General features: G+C 47.8%; 1 protein-coding gene across 1 annotated transcript in view; it reads left to right on the forward strand.

Moving 5' to 3' along the window:
• Nucleotides 1-19,625, forward strand: part of GRIN2C (glutamate receptor, ionotropic, N-methyl D-aspartate 2C) — an 84,592-nt gene that overhangs the window by 44,137 nt on the left and 20,830 nt on the right. The window contains exon 6 of the mRNA XM_015410721.1: nt 6,763-6,916. Coding sequence (XP_015266207.1) covers nt 6,763-6,916 — 154 coding nt within the window. The remainder of the gene's footprint in view (nt 1-6,762; nt 6,917-19,625) is intronic.

The raw sequence follows: 19,625 nt of genomic DNA on the forward strand, positions 1-19,625 counted from the left end.
AGGCTTTTCCGAGTGTTAAGGAGAAAAGTGAAGACCCATAGGAGGACACCAGCCAACAGCAGTTTCATTCCTCTCTCAATCCCCAACTGACTTTTGGGCTTTAATGTAATTACAAGTGACAATCAGTTTCTCCTAGTGTCTATGGCAGGGGTGTCAAACATGCAGCCCAGGGGCTGGATCAGGCCCCCGGAGGAATTCTATCAGCACCGCAATGGAACTGGCTGTCTTCTGCTTCTTCTTCCAGTTCTGCTGCTGCTGTGTCATTGTAGGTTTGCAGCTTACAGATACTCAGGATTGCAACAGCAGATATTTTGATGCAATAATTCAGAGCAACGGGTGTCAGTTATCACACACTGTTAAATAAAATATTGCAAGAGTGCTAATGTTTTAAGCATGAATTTAAGTTAAAAAAAACCCTTTGTGTTTGTGTCTTTTATAAAGTTTATATCTCTGCTACCTGGCATTTCATTTTGTGATACACATGGCCCAGCCCAACAAGGTCTCATTTATGTCAGATCCTGCCCTTATAACCAATGAGTTCAACACCCCTGATCTAGGAGAAGCAGTTGATCCAGGGCATCCACTCTTTGTAGCCACCGGCCAGCTGGCTGCCAGGGGAAGCCCCACCCCTGAACAGTAGTGTCCTGTGGGGACACTGCCGATGCAATGACGTCACCAGTAGTGACATCATCATGTTGGGGCCGTCGCGCGGCGATGCTCTAGCATTTGGGGGGAACTCTATGGTTACCATAGACTCTTTGCCCCAAACGCTACAGTGTCACCGCGTGATAGCCCTAGTGTGATGACATCACTACTTGTGATGTCATTGCACCATGCACACTTTGCGCATGGGGCAGAAGAGTCCCAGCCAGGAGCCCCCCACCACAGCAAAGGTGAGACCTGGCAACCCTATAAGTCCATGTGGCAGAGACTGAACCAAGGTTACATTACCCTCACACCTTCTCCAGCTCTGCCTCAAGGACTTTCAAAGAGATGTGCCTTATGAATTCTGTGCTAATTTCTCAGGTGCACCTGGGCCTGATTTGGATTGGGACTGTGGAGCACAAGGAGAGGGGGCTTCACACACACCCTTGCATCATTATCTTGACCTGAAATGGCTCAGAGAGTTGCTATTTGCCCTGTTGGGGAAACCTATGTGTAGGTAACTATCTGTACCTGCACGGTTCCCCTTGGGGCAAATAGAAGTTCTCTGGAACTATCTGAGATTGGGAGAATGGCATTGGGGGGAGGCTTAAGATGCTTTCTTTGCATGCCGTGGTCCTGGTCTGAAATGAGGCCATGTGCACTTGGGAACTGAGTTTCTAGCACAGGACTCACAAGGCATATCTGATTGAAAGTCATTGCAGTGGAAAAGTAACCAAAAAGGTTGGAATAAAGAAAAAGAAAGTAAAATATAACTGCACGTAGTGCAAATGTACAAAATATCATATATAATGTAATAATACATACAGAAGTGCTAAAATATCATTTAAAAACAGCAGTCCTGTGGTTCAGCATATAAGTACCTAATCCCAATATAAAGATAAATGTCCATTTACATAAATACAGGGTTAAAAGTACATATTGTCTCCATATGCAAGAACCAATACCAAACACATTTCAGCACCTGGCCTTCCTCAGTGGTATAATTCAAACTGAGCACTTCATTAGTTTAACAAAAACATACATAAAACTGATCATACACAGAATGGACCTGAAATGAAGGGGGGGGGGGGAGAGAAATAATTTTTATATATCTTTTAAGAACAAAAGGTCCCAGTCACACGAGCGGGCAACCCCGCTGCTGAAGGGGGGCAAAGTAGAGCCAGAGCAAAAAGAACCGCGAGAGCACGATCCGACGCACCACCGTGGCTCCATGCTCCGGCCTTTGGCAGGCAATCAGACATAGCGTGGCAAAACGGATGTTGCGCGTTTGTGCGCATGCATGGGATGGGGAACAGCGCTGGTTGCGACGGGCTACCAGCGCTTCCCTGATCAGACGCCTGGAGTTGCCGCGCATCATCCGGAAGGTAGTGCTCTTTGGGTAGTACCTTTTTAATGGGCGTTTACGGGCCCAAGGGGTGGATCGGGGACGTGTGCGTGACACTTCCCAGATGTTGTGGTGTGATCACGCCCGCTTGATGCGTTCCCGATCCGTCCCTCTTGCGGGGCAAATCCTCCCGTGTGACAGGGGCCAAAATTAATTCTAAAATTTTGAAATACATGGAACTAGGATGGCTACCTTACACTAAGATGTGCACCCGTGGAGTAAGTGGTGTCAAATTTTCTTGTGGTACAACACGGGCAACTCATCAAAATGTAAAAGTATTTCCTTTGCCCGTGGATCTAAAATACACATAAAACATGTGACTAAGGAACTGCCAGATAAAAAGTCTCCTAATTGTTTTAGAAAAAATGGTATGTAGCCAGCTGGTGGAAAAAACACTAAATAGTACAATATTTACCTTCTTAGGTCCAATCTGAAATGCTCAAAGCTCCAATGGAGTGCTCAGGTATGTAAAAAAACTTTTTAGGTCCAATTAGGGTTGCCAGTCTCCAGTCGAGGCCTGGAGATCTCCTGCTTTTATACCTGATCTCCAGACTGTAGAGATCAGTTCCCCTGGAGAAAATGGCTGCTTTGGAGGCTAGGCGCTATGGGACTGTATCATGCTGAGGTTTTTCCCCGCCCCAAACCCCGCCCTCCACAGGCTCCACCCCAGAATCTCCAGGTATTTCCCAACCCAGAGCTGGCAACCCTAGGTCCAGTAGACCCGAACCGAAAAATACCAGTGTGGGGGTTTTTTGCACACCCCAAGTGAGCACAGAGTCTGGCCACATACAAACACACACCTGTTCTCTGCCAGTTTCCTGAGGTGGGGAGAGCATCGAGTGCCTTTTGCGCAGCTTCACAATTGGTTCAGCTCAACTGTATTCATTCTCCCTAAAGCAACGGTGTGCCTTAGTCCTTTCTGTTCTGTGCTTGTGACCTTTGGTCTGTGGGACAATATGGGCTTATTCATGAAAGGTGTCTGGGTGTAGAGAGCTGGGAGAAGGGACTAGGTGATGTTTATGTGTCTTCCAGTCCTGCGGATCAATCACCTGATGATTTGCAATGTAAGGAAGGACAGGTTTACCTGAGGGGCTGGCAAGTGGGATGGGAATATTTGAACGTTTCTCCAAACTCCACTTTGCTCCTGCTGCTCTGCATCATCCCTGGAAGGAGCCATAAATCCATCTAAATTGGCTGCTGTGGTGTGGACACGTTTCAAACTGCTGTGAGTCACTGGAGCAAGCCTGTTGACAAATGCGGTTAAGCCTCCTTGAGCGAGAAAGTGGGGCTTGCCTTGCCATTAGGCAGGGGGGCTTTAGACACACAGCCCTGAGTTTTAACCGAATACTCGTTGCAGTACTGTGAACGACACGACACATCAGCTTTGCTTCAGTTCAAGAAGGGTTGTTGTTGTTGGGGTTTTTTGGCTCTCTGACCCATCCTCTCTCTGGCTTGGCCCTTAGTCAGCCTCTCAGTCAGCTTGCTCAGCCACTCGCTTACATACAGGGACCCTGCAGGGCAAAACCGAAGGACATGCAAAGCAGAAACTCCCCCCAGAGGCTGTTTGTATACATTACAACATTCATATTCATATCTAAGCTATTTTCAGAAACACAAATTATTTCTGCATCAGGTTGTCAGCCTATGAAAATTACCAACAAGTGAGGAAATGATACGCCTGCAAAGTCAGGAAAGTCTAGAAGCAGCAACAGAAACAAATTTTGGGGGGAATTATCAAGCAAATCTCCCTAGTTCAAATTTGAGTCTGTTTTCTAATTCATTTTTTTCTTCTCAACGCTCCCAGTGCATGAATATTATTGGATGTTTGAATTTAAGGGGGGTGGGGGTGGGCAGGCTAAGATATACAGATTTGGCAAGTTAAGGCAAAAAAATGCTGGGAGTGATAAATTAGGTTTCTATGGTTTGTCTCAACAATATCTACTGTCTATGAATACAGTACAGGCTAAGGCATTGGTCAAACAAAGAATTCTAGATGTGGAAAGGCAACATGACCTGACTAGAGTTAGCAACAAGATATTGGAGAGAAGTACTATGAATAAGGTCTCACTGTTGCCTTACATAAACAGCTTAGAAAACCCTGACCATAGGAGAGCTTCTATTTTACTACGTTATGAGACCCTATCGTCTGCTGTTTTGGAAGGTAAATATAAGAGGATACCATATGAAAAATGTTTATGCCCCTGTGGAGATGGGAGTGTTGAGTCCCTTGTGCATGTAGTCTTTGACTGTAAAATATATGAGTATCTTAGGGAAATGTATATTAAACCTATAATTGATAGCCTGCCAGGCAAAACCAGAAGGGACTATGTCACAATAATGTTAGCTGATAGGAATAGGGAAACTACCCTCAAAGTGGCAAAATATGGATGGATGGCCATTAGCAGGAGGAAAATCTGGCTGGATATGATTAATAATAGATAAATGATATCCAATAATAATCTGTAAGGGGTATTTTATGTATGTATAATTGAATAATATCAGTAGTATTAATGGATATTTAGATTTTAATGGTTACCTGTCGTTTTTATGTTATGTTTTACTCTTTTTTAAATGTTTGCTATGACTGGAAGGTAATGCAATAAACATCTTGGTATCTTGCTGGCCTGATCGAAACCTTCCTCTGCCACTGCCACTGGGTGGACCCGTGGCAAGGCTGCTGCTAACAGGGAAGGGAGAAACAGCAATCCAAAACTCCCATGGGCAGGGCTGGCATCAGGGGTTGGGTCTTGGCTGGCAGTGGGACCATCAACCTTTCCTGAAACTTTGCTTGTCCACTTCCTAGAGGAAATGGGAAATTACCCAGAAGCCCCTGTGACACTGCATGGGCTTCTGGGGCAATTTTTTTAGCCCCATGAGAGAGACATTTGAGTCAGTGGAGCACAGCTTTTTTCTGTTCTTTATACCCCAGCAAGCATCAGTGAGGTTTAAAGGGACATACAAGAATCCCACTCCTTCCTGCACATGTGCAAGAAAGAGGAGGTGGTGTACTGGGGAGGGGACACACTAGAAGGCATTTTGTCCAGCCCCCCCCCCCCCCATGTATGGGCAGTGTGCGTAGGAAGGGAAGGAATGGATGTAGTGGAGGACTACATTACTCCTGGAGATTTTTAAAACATATCCTTCAAAGAATAATTTCAAATACAAACTTTTGTGCTCTTGTTCTCCCAGCCAAGCCCTGCCCCCCAAATCTCATAAATTAGCATAGCTGTATTCTGTGAGCCTGACCCTTTGCATTGTAGAATGGAGGTATTATGTCATTCTAAGAGATGTGACTGATTCCGGTAGTGTAGCCATGTGAGTGTATTTCACCAAACCCCACTAAGGATCCATGTGGTACAAAAGCTTCTGCATCGATAACCCCGTTAGCCTTGAAAGTACCACAAGATTTTTTGTTTTGTTTTTAGGCCTTTGTGTGAGCTGTCTCCACTAATTTGTGGTGTTGGCTCCCATGGTTCTGGGAAGCAGAGTCTAATCCTGATGGGTCTGTTACCCTACATGGTCCCAAGAGCTGGATTAGGGTGTGGGGAACACACAGAACCTTGATACAGTTATGGAAACAGTCATTTCTTCTCTCTTAAAAGTTGCAAAAGTGGAACAAAATATAATTAGGTAGCTGAGAATCTGCTCACAATGTTCCTAAGACAGAACAATGCTAAAACAATTATTTGTTATAGGAACAAAGGGAAAAGACAATGGCACCAGCCATACTAAAAAAAAAAAAAAAAGCTTAAGCATGTCAGGGAGGAGGTTCTAGCCTGGCTGCTTCCTTGGCCCACTATATGTTCAGGAAGGTTTGTTATAAACATAAATAAGGTATCAGGCATGTGATTCACCCCTTACAAGATACCCCTTACATACAGAATCTAGCCCAAATTCACCATACCACCACCACAAGCATCCCCAAGCACTTGTACTGGCATGCTGAAAAAATGATCGGGGCTGATTCATGAGTATGGTGGCAGATGGACACAGCCAGCTAACAGTGGGCTGATGTGGCTGGGAACCAACCCGAGCAGCCATACCCATAGAAAGCAAGTGTGCCAGGGAGGCAGCTAGGCTTTCTCCTTGTCATGCTATAGCTTTCTGTGTACAAAGATGTTTGTTTAAATACGGGTGATGCTTTCATGTGGATAGTCCTCCAATCTCTTCCATTTGCTAAGCAATGCCGAATGGGTCAGTGAAGGGCTCGAGATGCTCTTCTCAGGCCCCGGTCACACGGGCCAGATATCGTGGGGGGGAGGCGTGGCTAATTGCCCAGGCGCAGTTTGATTCGCGATTACGTGATCAGACGCACCAGCGGCACACCACAGGTCCTTCTCTCAGCGCTGGTGGGTAAACGAGGGACCGGAGGGGAATGCCGCATGCCGGCGTGGTCACACCATGGGCATCTGAAGGCAGCCCGTGGCAAACGTTTACTAGTACCTTAGAGGTACTAGTTTTTTAACGCGCATTGTCGGCGGTAAGCCACGGGTGCGCTCCACTTCCCAGATGTTGAGGTGTGATTGTGCCCGGACAATTCGCCCACCTTCCGTGCCTCTCCTGCGGCAACTTTGCCATGTGACCGGGGCCTCAGTTGCACAGAACTAGGTCTGTTGTGTTTTTGGTGTGTGTGTGTGCGTGTGTGTGTGTGTGAGAGAGAGAGAGAGAATTTGTTTACATCATTTCATACTCTCTGTTTTCTCTTCCCCCAGGTGTATTACAAGCGAGCAGACATGGCCATTGGATCCCTTACCATCAATGAGGAACGCTCACAAATAGTAGATTTCTCCGTGCCCTTTGTGGAGACTGGCATCAGCGTTATGGTGGCAAGAAGCAATGGGACTGTCTCACCCTCTGCTTTTTTAGGTATGGTCAACAGGACTGAAGAGATGTGGTAATGGCAATGGATGATGGGTTCTGAGTTTTAGCAAGAAGGCTGTTGACTTATTTTTCAGGAAATTCCAGCTCATATGTACTAGTGATAATGGAGAGGTTTTAATTCACATGTGGGTTACTTATGCATAATTAAGTCTGTGCCAGATACTCTCCAGTTTCTATTTTTAAGTTGAAAATAGTAGTTTTTAGGATTTAGAAATCTTTCCCTCAACATATTGCAAATACTCCTTATTTTATCCTATGTGGTGCCATTATTTTCCCGATGGCCGTTTGATTCAATTTTTGCTGATTGCCTTTGTTTTTTTCTTTCTTGAATTAGTCACTTGGGAAATTCCACCCAGCTAGGGATAGACAGTGACGGCAGGAAAGTGCAATGAAAATCTTAATGAAAAACAATGGCCGCGGTCACACGGGCCAGATATCGCGGGGGGGGGGAGGCGTGGCTAAATGCCCCGGAGGAAACTAATGCATGGCTGCCCAAGCACACGTCCCGGTCGAGGTCCTGTGGTTCGGGGGAAGTGCCGATCAGACGGGTATCCTGCAGCGTGGCACAGAAGCCACGCCGCGCGATTGCACTGGCAATTGCTCTTTGTGCACATGCTCTGTTGGGCGCTGTTGCGCAACCTGCGGAGACGAACAACGGCAGACGCCGGATGCCACGTAAGTCCACCCGGAACGCGATCAGATGCCCGCCCTTGGCCTGCGGTTTCAGGAAACTAGTACCTTGTAGGTACTAGTTTTTAACTCTGCACCTTCGGCGGGGAGCCACGAGTTCGCCACGTGAGCACTGCACTTCCCAGATGTTGGGGTGAGATTGCGCCTGGAAAATCCGTGGGACTCCCGTGCCTCTCCCGCGGCAACTTTGCCGTGTGACCGGGGCCAATGAATAGTTTTGACTTAGCCCTCAGCAGAACCAAACATAGAAGGTGGGTTGAGATCCAGTGATTTTTCTCCTGATAGTTACTGATACAGAAGACCTGGCTGAGAAAACAAAGATTGTGCCAGGCATGAGATATAGGTGAAAAAAGGTAAGGCCAAGTTTAGCAGTAGATGTAAAAATGAAGAGTTTGAAAAGAATATTTTGCAATTTGCTCTGGAAATTGGCAGCACAAGTCATGTAGATGGAAATATTAAAGGGAAAGGGTATCAAGAAGGGCTGGCAGCAAAAGATATCATCAGATGCATAGTTACAAGCTATTCCCCTGCCAGGACAAAGATAGCAGGGCTTTGAAGAGGCAGAACTGTCAAGATATGTGATATTCATTACATTCCCCTTATCTACTACATGAGCTTATCCCATCAGTGAAGGAAACTCCTTGCCTCGATTTGCTCTTAACAAATTCATGCCAAACACTTGCAATCACCCCGTGTTGGTCTAGATATTTAGAAATGAATTGTTTCATTATTTGTTGTAATCACTTTCCAGGGATATAAATTAAATTAAAGAGGTCATTATTTCTCTGGAATCCTTTCTTCTTTTGTAAAACATTTTCCCCTTCTCCAGTGGAGGCTCACACTTTTCAAAGTTGGCCAATAGAACAAAAGGTGCAGTGAAACTGTAGCATCTCCTTCTTTGGAATTTTTAAAGATGAGATTGTCTCCAAGGAGTGTCTTGGGGGATCCTTTCATTCATGGGAGTTGGACTGGAGCAACTATTCTGTGATTCTGTGTCTGGATTAGTATAGAACATGAAAGGACTGTATCCTGTGTGGTTAATGAGTCTCTGCAAGCACTCTTTTTTCTTTTTTTTTGGAGGGGGGGGAGTTGCCTTCAGGTGGCAACTGACTTATGGCGACCCCATGGGGGTTTTGAAGGCAAGAGATGTTCAGAGGTGATTTGCCATTGCCTGCCTCTGCAGTGTGACCTTGCACCTCCTTGGTGGTCTCCCATCCAAATAATAACCAAGGCCAACCCTGCTTAGCTCCTGAGACTAGGCTAGATGGTTTCTACTTAGGACTTTTGCCCCATCTGAGCAGCAGGATGCTCCCACGTTTGGAGGAGCATCCATATGATGTCATGCTCATTCCAAGCAGGACTCGTGAGGCTCTTGTGCCTTTCCCCTTTAAAACAGAGCAAAGGAAAAACCTGCTATGTTACGACTTAAAGGGGGAAAGGGCAGGGTGGCTGTGGGCAGAGGCATGGATCCAGAATTCCTACAAGGGGCCATCCTCCAGCCTAGGGATGCTTCCTCCAGTCTAAGGCTGTGGTCACATGAGCAGTTTGTGCCGATGCAATTGTGTTACCTTTGTGGATTTAAAGAGCATGATCAGACAATTTTTTTTTTAATTAGATTTGTGTCCCACCTTCCCCACATAGCAGGCTCAGGACAGGTTCCATCAAATACCATATACAAACAGTTTAAAAACAATTAAAATACATAAGATAAAGTAAAAAATTCCCATGTTACTAGTCAGAGCATCAACAGATGAGGTCTTTTTCAGATTGGGGTTCCCAGATGGTGATACAGATCTGACCTGCGGAAGGGGAGGCCCAATATTGTGGGGAGACGCCTGCTGCCTCAACTAAAAGCCTGGCAGAAGAGCTCCACCTTGCAGGCCCTGCAGAACTATAAAAGACCCCACAGGGCCCCGATCTCATATGGCAGCCCCGTATAAAGAGAATTACAATAATCCAGCCTGGAAGTGACCATTGCATGGGTCACTGTAGACAGATTCCCAGGGGACCAACTGCGTGATCTGTCTCAGGTGAAAAAAAGGCAGACCTGGCAGTGGCGGTGACCTGGGCCTCCATAGTTACTGAGGCATCCAGAAACACCCCAAGGTTCTTCCCCTTTGACACTGGCACCAACAACATCGGCCTTCTGTGCCCCAGTCATCCACACCCCATTTTGCCTCGCTTCGGAAGAGGAGTAATCAGGCACCGGGGAAAGTCTGGTATTTACGCATGCCAGCACTTCCACTCTGCATTTCCGGCTGTATGAACTCCTCTCTTTCAAAGTCAAGCTGTTTGGGAAGTCTGAACCTTCCCCTCCATTTCCACCTCCTTTTTTTTCCTTTTTGGATCAGGCAGCAATGTTCACATAAGCATATAATCGCCCCAGCGTTGTCAGTCACCGCGGCCAAGTAGTCATTCTGGATTGGGAGTCCCCAGGGGAGTTGTTTTCGAGTGACAAATCCCCCCCCCAAAAAAACCCACTCTCACCTGTTTCTGAGAGCATCCCATGATTGACACAAGGGTAAATGCACTAATGTCAGTGGGACTGCTCTCATATAAATCTGCACTTTACACACACACCCCATGTGTTCCACGGAAGGGAAGGAGGCTGAGAGGGGCCGGAGTAGGCTGTCGAAAATGAGCTGGAGCTTCAGATGTTCACTTATGCACATGGGTGAAAGACAAAAAAAGAATGCCACAGCAATCTGAATGATCAACCATGGGGCAAGTGCGCAGTGAAGCTGGTTCAGGGTGGGATGTCTGATCAAAACTATTTAAACCACAGCAAATAGAGGCACGGACATATTGCGCCAAGCCTCCAGTGTGACCACAGCCTAAATGGCCCTTCCTCTTTAGGCTGTAGGAAAGCTTCAAACTTTGCTCAGTGGAGTGGTAGGACAGCGGCAGGATCCACTCCAAAGGCTCCATGCAGAGGCTCTATCCACAACCAATACAAGGAGGGGGTGGAGCTAAGGTCTGCCTTCAGAGTGGCGTTTTGACATGCGGAGGGTTTTTTGTGTGTCTCTTTAACCGTGGCTCTGTTGTGAAGGGGAATGGGGGGTTGCCCAGTGGGGTATGTGTGAGTCGTGATCATGATCACTGTGATCTTGGTGCTTCTGCACTTATGTGACAAATCACCAGGGGAAGGGGGTGGGGACAGGGCCATGTGGAGGCCATTCCACCCTGCCTCTGCCCTGCTAACGACTGCTTCCATAGCAGAGGCACCTTTTCATGCCTTTGTGTGGAATGTCCCTTAGCGAAGAACGCTTACAGGCAAGATTACATCAAAAAACCCGATTGTCCCTTGAACAGTTAAAACCAATCAAGGCTGTTCATGGAGATAATGCTGGCAGTGAACTGAGCTAACTTCCTCCCTTTCGGCTGTACCAACTACATCCCTCTTGTTGTCTGTAAAGGCCCATTGATCTTTCCAGCTCTGTGATTTTTCTCAATTTGTCAGTGACTTACCGTGTGAACTAATGCAGGCCACACACAATTCCTGCCCTGGTCCCAACAGGCAAAAAAGCCAGAGAACTGGGAGGTTTCAGCAGTGGCTTTGTAGAGCACTTCATTCTACTTGGACAAAACATACTGTCAGTTTAAAATTTATGGCTGTTCTTACTCACCACGATTGATAGCTGCTCCATTGTGTCTGCCCAGCTGGACTCTTTGTCAGATACATCAATCGCATTGTGATATCCCAAGAGTGATTTTGAAAAGACACCAAGTGGGAGGCAGCATGTTGGGTTAAGCTTCTATGTAGGATCAACCAGGTCTGTCACTTTGGTCCCTGCCACACGGCAGGAAAAACGACAGCCGAAGTGCGGCTAATCTGAGCCGCACCAAACTAGAGACGCCGCGGCGGGATCCCACGGATCCCCTGAGCTGCGGTCTCGTTGCTCCCCGGCACAATCAGATGCCGGGGAGAAAGCGACGGTGGGAGGGGGAGGCTGGCGAACTGCGCATGCTCACACATGCGCAGTTTGGCCAGGAGCCGGGGATGCGCTGGCGAAAGGACGCGCCGGCGATCCCACAGCCGCAGTTGCCGCGGCCTTTCCGGATGAACCACCCAGGTAGGTGGTTCTTTTTTAGTGCGGAGTTTTGGGCGGGAGGGACGGATCGGTGACAGCCAGGCAACGCTTCCCAGATGTTGCCGTGGGATCGCGCCCATTTGCCGCGCATCTGCTCCGTCCCTCTCCCAGCCCAAATCCTCGCGTGTGACCAGGGCCTTTAGCTTTCATTTTTATTGTGGGCCAGTAAGTGCGGTGGCTCAAGTGGTTAAGACGCTGAACTGCAGGCTGTGGAAGATCAGTAGTTCAGCAGTTCGAAACCCGGGTGCCGCATGATGGAGTGAGCTCCCGTCTCTAGTTCCAGCTCCTGCCAACCTAGCAGTTCGAAAGCAAGAAATTGCAAGTAGATAAATAGGTACCACTTCGGTGGGGAGGTAACAGCGTTCCGTGGCGCCTTGGTGTTTAGTCATGCCGGCCACATGACCACGGAAACGTCTTCGGACAGCGCTGGCTCTTAGGCTTTGAAACGGAGATGAGCACCACAACCCTAGAGTCGGATTCGACTGGCTTTCGAGCAAGGGAACTTTTACCTTTACCTTTAAGTTTCCTCAGCACTCCCTCTGGCAAACTGATATTCAGTGCTAGATGTTTCTCTCTGGCCAAAGCTTCAATTTGCCCCAGCAGTTCCAGAATTTAAAACCTCCCCTTTCTGGGCTAGGGTATTTTAATACTATGGAGGTCTACTCAGCAGTAAATCCAATGTTATTTAATGGGACTTACTCTCAGGAAACTTTCTTTAGGATTGCAGCCTAAGTCACACACACAGAAACACTTAAAAGCCCTGTTTAACACAGTCATACATATATCTCTATTACGCATAGTATCTGGAGAAGTTGACTCTTTTGTTAGGTAATTTGCTGGCTATTTATAGGGCTCTGAACTTTCAGTGGCAAGGATTAGCTAGGCTGATCTTCCAGGACTTTATCTGTACTGTGGTATGGATACTCAAATATGAGAGCTAGTGTGGGGTAACAGTTAGAGTGTCAGGACCAAACTAGACATGCGAGTGTCCCCAAGACTGACCTGTGGACCCCAGTGCCATTTTAAAGCCCAATGAGATGATTTTTAAAAATGTTCTGAGGGCCCAATCTGAATCAATGCCACAATGCAGTGGGATGAGAGTTCTGCCCCCCCCCCCATGCCTTTCCAGTACTGAAATTGCTGTGTCTGTGTGCACGCACACCCGTTTTAGCACTTCGGCAGGCGTGAGGGGGGACAAGGTTGCCTCACACTGCTGTACTATGGCATTTTAAAATCCCCTTAAAATGCTGGTGGTGTTCACAGTTCAGACTTGTGGATGCCACCATGACTGGTTTGGCCCTCAGCCTGCATTGTGCAATAGTTTCTTGGAGGGCTCACTCTTCCCTCCCTGGTTGATCTCTTGTCTAACAGCTGGTGGTTGCTCCTGTGGTTTAAGTAGGGGAAAGCAGTGAAAACATTGGCTTGCGTGACCAAAGTTCAAGTCTGTTCGACAGGGAATGCCAAATGTACCTGGGCCTCATTTGTATTCTCAGGTACATTTTTACAAACTCTTTAAACACTGTGAATTTCAGCCATGGAAGGGAGGGAGGGAGGGAGGGTGCTAAAATCATTGCTCTCTGGAAAGTCCTCTCTGGATAAGGAAAACTTCCATTGTCTCTGCTGGCAATTCGGCATAGACTTACTCTGCTTACACTGTGTAATCCTCCTTGAGTCTCAGTGAGAAAGCAGACTATACAGAATGCAACTAAAATAAATCTCATTTATTTCAGTGGGGCTTAAAGCCACTTTAACTGTTTGTGGGGTTGCAGAATGCAGCTATATACAAAAAAGTAAATATTAGGGAATATAAACACAGGCAATACAAAATGTATGTTTACTTAGGTAAAGGTAAAGGTTCCCTTGCTCGAAAGCCAGTCGAGTCCGACTCTAGGGTTGCGGTGCTCATCTCCGTTTCAAAGCCGAAGAGCCAGCGCTGTCCGAAGACGTTTCCGTAGTCATGTGGCCGGCATGACTAAACACCAAGGCGCACGGAACGCTGTTTACTTAGATTTGCATTAACTGTAGATTAGATTTGCATTAACTATGGATCAATGGACAATAATTATAATAGCAAATATAAAGCACATTTGAGGTGTTCAAAGCACTTCACATACGTTATCTCAGTGATCTATACAGTAGCCTAAAATCAGCCAGTGTTGTCATCCCTGTGTTGCAAGTGTGATCGACTACTGTGACTTCACGCAGAGTCAGTAGTTTGTTTAAAGGCGACACTCTGAGCTTGTGGCTGGGGTGAGATTCGATCTGGAGACTTCCCTGCCTCTGCTCTGCACCTACTGACCTCCACCAACTCCTGTGTCTTAATCCCTCACTGGGCTCCTTGCTCTGTAGGACATTTTTTGTTTCAGCATCTGAGAGGTGAGGGGCGTGGGCCAAACCATACCTCCCAGTTCCAGGGCCTTGGGGCACAAACCTTTCCTTCCCCTTAAAAGAAGGATGATGCTAAGGAAGCATTGCCTCCCACTCTGTACAGTTCCCCCAGAGACTACTGCTCAGTGCAAGGTGAGGACATAGATTTCCCGTTGGCTCCTGACAGTCCCTCCAAGGCAGATGGGGCTTTCTTAGACCTGCCCCTCCTCCTTCCAGTTGTGAAACAGAAGCTGTCACTTCCTTTCTCGTATTTCTCCAGCACCAACCTTCATCTATGCCAAAAGCTTCAGGCACTAAAATAAACAAAAGGGAGGCAAGTTGGGCACAGAGAATTATCCCTGCAATGAACTGAGGAGTCCTCTTAGGGTTTTGGGGAGGAATTGCAAAACAGCAATTATGGAAAACAGGCACTTCTGAAATTACTAGTTATAATATCCATGGGGGAAATAATTTAATGTCCTTTTACACAAGTCACAAGACCTTTTTGTGAAACATTACCCTTTGCACATAGCTATTTGAGATGACTTTGTGCAAGAACTATCATTTGGTGGATTAAAAACAGGCACACATTATATTATGCAAGTTAGCACTTCACAGCGTGGCACTGAGCAAGTGAGCTGCATCTTGGGGGGGGGGGAACTGACATCTTGCTGTCATGCTCCAGAAAGATTGGCAATGCTATGCTTGACATATACAGCTGTGCTTGCCTTTTGACACAGCAAATGATTGATGGGTCTAGGACTTCATACTGGGGTATGGGCTGATTCTCGGAATAATTGTGATCTGCCTGGCCCACTCCATGATCAAGCACAGATTCAGTGAACATGAACAATGTGTACTTCTGGTGAGAAATGCAATACTGTACGTGTGATATATATCTGAAGTATGAAATAAATGCATTTAAAACGTATGATAATGACAGGATTTGCTATACTTTATCTCCTCCCCCCAGCTTGATGCTGGGGCCCACTCTTCTTTGGCTGATTTCGCACTAGAGCTGCCTCGATGTTGCGTCGCCGTTTGCCCCGATACTATTGGTCAATTTCACACCCGAAGCCACAGGGCTGCATTTGACCCGCGGCTTCGCCCGATTTCCTCCACAGTTTTGTGATCCTGCGGGGAAAATCGGGCGAAGCCGCAGGTCAAAATGCAGCCCCGCAGCTTCGGGTGTGAAATTGACCAATAGTATCGGGGCAAACAGCGGCGCAACATCGGGGCAGCTCTAGTGCGAAATCAGCCTTTGTGTCACACTGGATCATGAAACCCAGTTTCCATGACAAAAGGTAGAGTGAGTAGGGCTGAATCTAACACCATCAATGCTAAATGGAGTGGAATAAGGCTGTCTATGGGAGGAACTTGCCTTGCCCAGTATTGTGCCATCAGTAAACAAGGACTTTCTGTGATGAATTAGTGCACCTTTAGGAACAAAAGAAACCTGCCATGTTACATGCCACGTGCATCATGTAATTAGTTTGATTTAACTTGTACTACATGGAATTGTTCGCTATGCACCGATCGGTCCAAAACTTTCCACCAACATACCACTCCCTTCCCAGAACCCTAAATCACCCCTTTCTCTCCTTCAATCAGGCAGGTGACATACATGGACACCTGTCTTCCCAAACCTGGAAAGAATAAGAATCTTTTCTTTGTGGACATGACTGCTTGCCCGATAACTAGCATCAGCATCTGTCCCCAAAGTACACCTTTTATCTAGTTCCCAATCACCTATTTCTGTCCCCATGTATTGCAACTTCATGTGGATTGTGCCATTTTCCCTTTTGGGTCATTTCTGCCTAGATGGACTCCTAGCTTGGGAACTGGACTGCTGCAAGATCAGTATCTTTCTCTATAACTTTGCTCCCCCCCCCCCCCCTCTTGTTTTTTTTCTTTAAACTTTTCCCCCCCCCCCCCCGCTAGTATGTAGTTACTTGTGCAGTGTATGGATATTTTAGAAGAGTTACTTTTTAAAAGGTGGAGATCTTCAACCAAAGCCATAATGGTTATCTTTGGTATGATACACAGCACAAAAGCCACGACAGCTGTGGATGAGAAATCCGGGGTTTTTTGTTCAGTCACACAGTCGAGTCCGACTCTTCGCGACCCCATGGACCAGATCACGCCAGGCCCTCCTGTCTTCCGCTGTCCTCTGAAGTTGGCTCAATTTCATGTTCGTTGCATCTATGACACTGTCTAACCATCTCATCTTTTGCCGTGCCCGTCTTCTTTGACCTTCAATCTTTCCCAGCATCAGGGTCAGAGAAATCCGGTAGTTACCAGCAATTATGTGTCCAATGTACAAGTGTCCCCCAGGCCCGTAGCCAGAAAATTTTAGGTGGGAGGCACTGGGGGGCATGACATCACAAAACCATAAACTAAACATCTTAATGTAAAAAATGGCTTTACCCAAACAGGAAAACCATGCAGTGAGAGAAATGGCCCGGCCCGGCCCGCGCTTCTTTGACTGGGATGCTGCGCTCCTCCTCCCCCTCCCAGGTTGGTCACTGGGATACTTGCTGGGACACAGCACTCCTCCTCCTCCTCCTCCGGCACCACCCTGTTTACCTCTGGCACCTCCCCCTGCCCAGCTCGGCACAGCACGCTCTGCCTCGCCTCTCCCCGGACTGCACTTGTTCAGTGCGCTCAGCCTCCCCCCTCCCAGCCTGCAGGTTACTTTTCAGCAAGTGCAGAGGAAGACCCTGGCTTGGAGAAAGAAAGAAAGAAAGAAAGAAAGAAAGAAAGAAAGAAAGAAAGAAAGAAAGAAAGAAAGAAAGAAAGAAAGAAAGAAAGAAAGAAAGACAGTCCGGGAATAGGTGTGCTGTGCCGGGCGGGTAAATGGGGTGACGCGCCAGTGCCAGAGGACGAGGAGGAGGAGCATGGAGTCCCAGCGGGCGTCCCAGCTATCAACCTGGAAGGGATGTGTGGAGGAGCGTGGCATCCCAGCCGAAGAAGTGTGGTCTGGGCCAGGCGCGGCGTCCCAGCCGGCAGCTGTGGCTCCTCGCAGGACTGCATCAGCCGCATGAGCCGGGGCTGCCTGGGGGAGGGGGGGACCAGGAGAGGAGGGGCTGGGGCAGGGCACATTGGGCCCCATTACTACAGTCCTGGTGCCTCCCTTTGTGTTTCTGTGGATCTGAGCAGAGTCCCTTGGGGGTCCACAGCTAGGCTAATTAACATGGATTGTAGTAGGAAGTTGCTTGGTAATGAGGTGTGTCTATGTGTGCAGCTGTACTTTCCTTCAAATGCCTGTGCATGTTGTTATGCCAGAAACCTTTTCAAAATCTTACACATAACCTTTCGGCAAATGTGAAGGATTATAAATATATTTTAAAGATCCCACTCAGCTGAGGACAAGGGGAGGCCCTTGTCTGAACTGGCAAGTGGTGGATCTACCTGAAGGAGGGCCCCTTCCATATTCCATAACATCTTGTAGTACATAACAGCCGCCTGCCTCTTGGGCTGCAATTCCCCCGGCTTGAATGGGCATCCCTAAGTGAGCATAGGAAGTCTGCTGGAATCAGTGGAAATTCCTCAGTCTTTCAAAGTGATAAAGCTCCATGAATATTTTATGTGGGGAACTTGAATAGATGAAGCTCCCCTCTGCCAATCTAAACCATCTTTTATTGGTGTTAGGGAGCAAAACAGACCAGTGGACAGATTTCGCACCCTTTGCTGTCTCCCTCTCATCTGCCTCAACATACTAATGAAATGCATCTGATGCCATCAGATAAAGTTTCTGTCCTCCCTGACAGGGAAGGACAAGTTGACAAATGGGCCTTGGTGCTGTATTTTGAGGGCCTGAATTAATTCCATCCTTCACCCTGCCTTTTAATGCTGAAGCTCCCTCCCTCTCTCCCTCCCCCTTTCTCTATGTCTACTGCTATCCTTTGCCAACTGTTTTGTTTCTCTCTCTCTCTCTCTTTTTCTTTTTATGTACATGTCTTGGTAACAACCTGGCTCCCATCCCCTTTTGCTCATGCCCCCTTGACTCTTAGGGGATGAGATTTGGTATCTCAGCACATTCAGGCCTCTGAAGTACAGCAAGCCATAGGCGTAATCTTCGTGGGGGCGGCGGGGCGGCAGCTCCCAGCGAAATTTTCAGGAAGGTGCTCAGCCTTCCCCGGGAGCCACCCTTGCTCCTAGCAAAGCAATGCCTCTGTCCCAGCCCCAGCCCCCCCCCCCCGGGAAATTGGAAAGTCTACACCCTTGCAAGCAGTCTCTCTCAGCCTTGGCTGCTGCTATTGGGAATACAGCAAAGTTAGAGTCCAATGGCACCTTTAAGACCAACAAATTTTTATTCAAGATGTGAGCTTTTGTGTGCATGCACTCTTCGTCAGATGATGAAATGGAATTACATATCATAGTTGTATATATATGGGTGGCTTGTTAAATTAGCATGCAAAATAGTGGAAATATTTTTAAAAAACAGATCAAAAGAATGACACGCTCGGTTTCTGGTTATCATCTCTTTCAGTTCAACTGGGGGGGGGAATTATTGGGAATAATATTATTATTATTGGGAATAATGGAAGGCCCAGAGCAAGCTGTGCAGCATGCTTTTTCCCTCACCAGACCTCTCAACCGACTGGGAGATGCAGCTGCTGTGGTTTTTGCCCCTGCCAACTAGTGCTTTGAGCCACACAATCCTGCCCTTCTGCCTATTTCTGTTTCCCAGTTGCTGTGTACACATCTGAAATGCAGCAGGTACAGGAGGGGCAGACAAGGAAGGAAGAGGTGGAGAGAAGCTGAAGTTCCAGCTTCTTAGGTAGTTTAAAAGGTAGTTTAACTTAGGTCTCGGTCACACGCAGAATTAGCCACGCGATAGGGACGAATGCCGGGCGGATTTTACGGGCGCGGTCACACGGGAACATCTGGCAGGTGTCCCACACCCAGGGGTCGTTTCATAGAAAAAGAGCTAGGGGAACTCATTAGCATAACTTATTAGCATATGCCACACCCCCTGACATCACCGGAAGTGTGTCATAAGGCCACACACCCCGCCCCCAACAGTCCCGGCCACTGCTGCCGGCCTTGCAGCTCCACTGCCGAGCCCCATGAGGGGCCCGGCGGTGGACCTGCAAGGCCGGCGGGAGTGCAAGGAAGCCCCGCGAAGGCCCTCCCTGACCCCAGGCAGGCAGGGGTGGGGAGAGGCAGGGAGGAAGCAACTTACCCTCCCTCTTCTCCTGCCTCCTTCTGGCTGAATGAGGGCCGGAAGCATGGGGTGGGGCTTTGTCATATGCCCCACCCCCCCATACCTCACCCGGGGGAACTGCGATCCCCCCGAAATGACCTCTGACCATACCCGTCGGCAACCTGTATCACCCCGCCAAAGATGTGGAGTAAAAAGATACCTGGGAAAGTGCAGTATTTTCTGGAAAAAGCGCTGCATGGGCGGGCGTCTGATTGCGGAAGCGCTGGTATCCCGTCGCATCCGGCACCCGTCTGCATGCCAGTGAATTTTTTTATGCCTCCATGGTATGCGCGCAAGTGCAGAACTGCGCATGTGCACAAACGCGTTACTGCTGAAC

The sequence above is a fragment of the Gekko japonicus genome, unplaced genomic scaffold, assembly GCF_001447785.1.
Source record: "Gekko japonicus isolate JY-2015 unplaced genomic scaffold, Gekko_japonicus_V1.1 scaffold15, whole genome shotgun sequence".
In the NCBI taxonomy this organism is placed as follows: Eukaryota; Metazoa; Chordata; class Lepidosauria; order Squamata; family Gekkonidae; genus Gekko; species Gekko japonicus.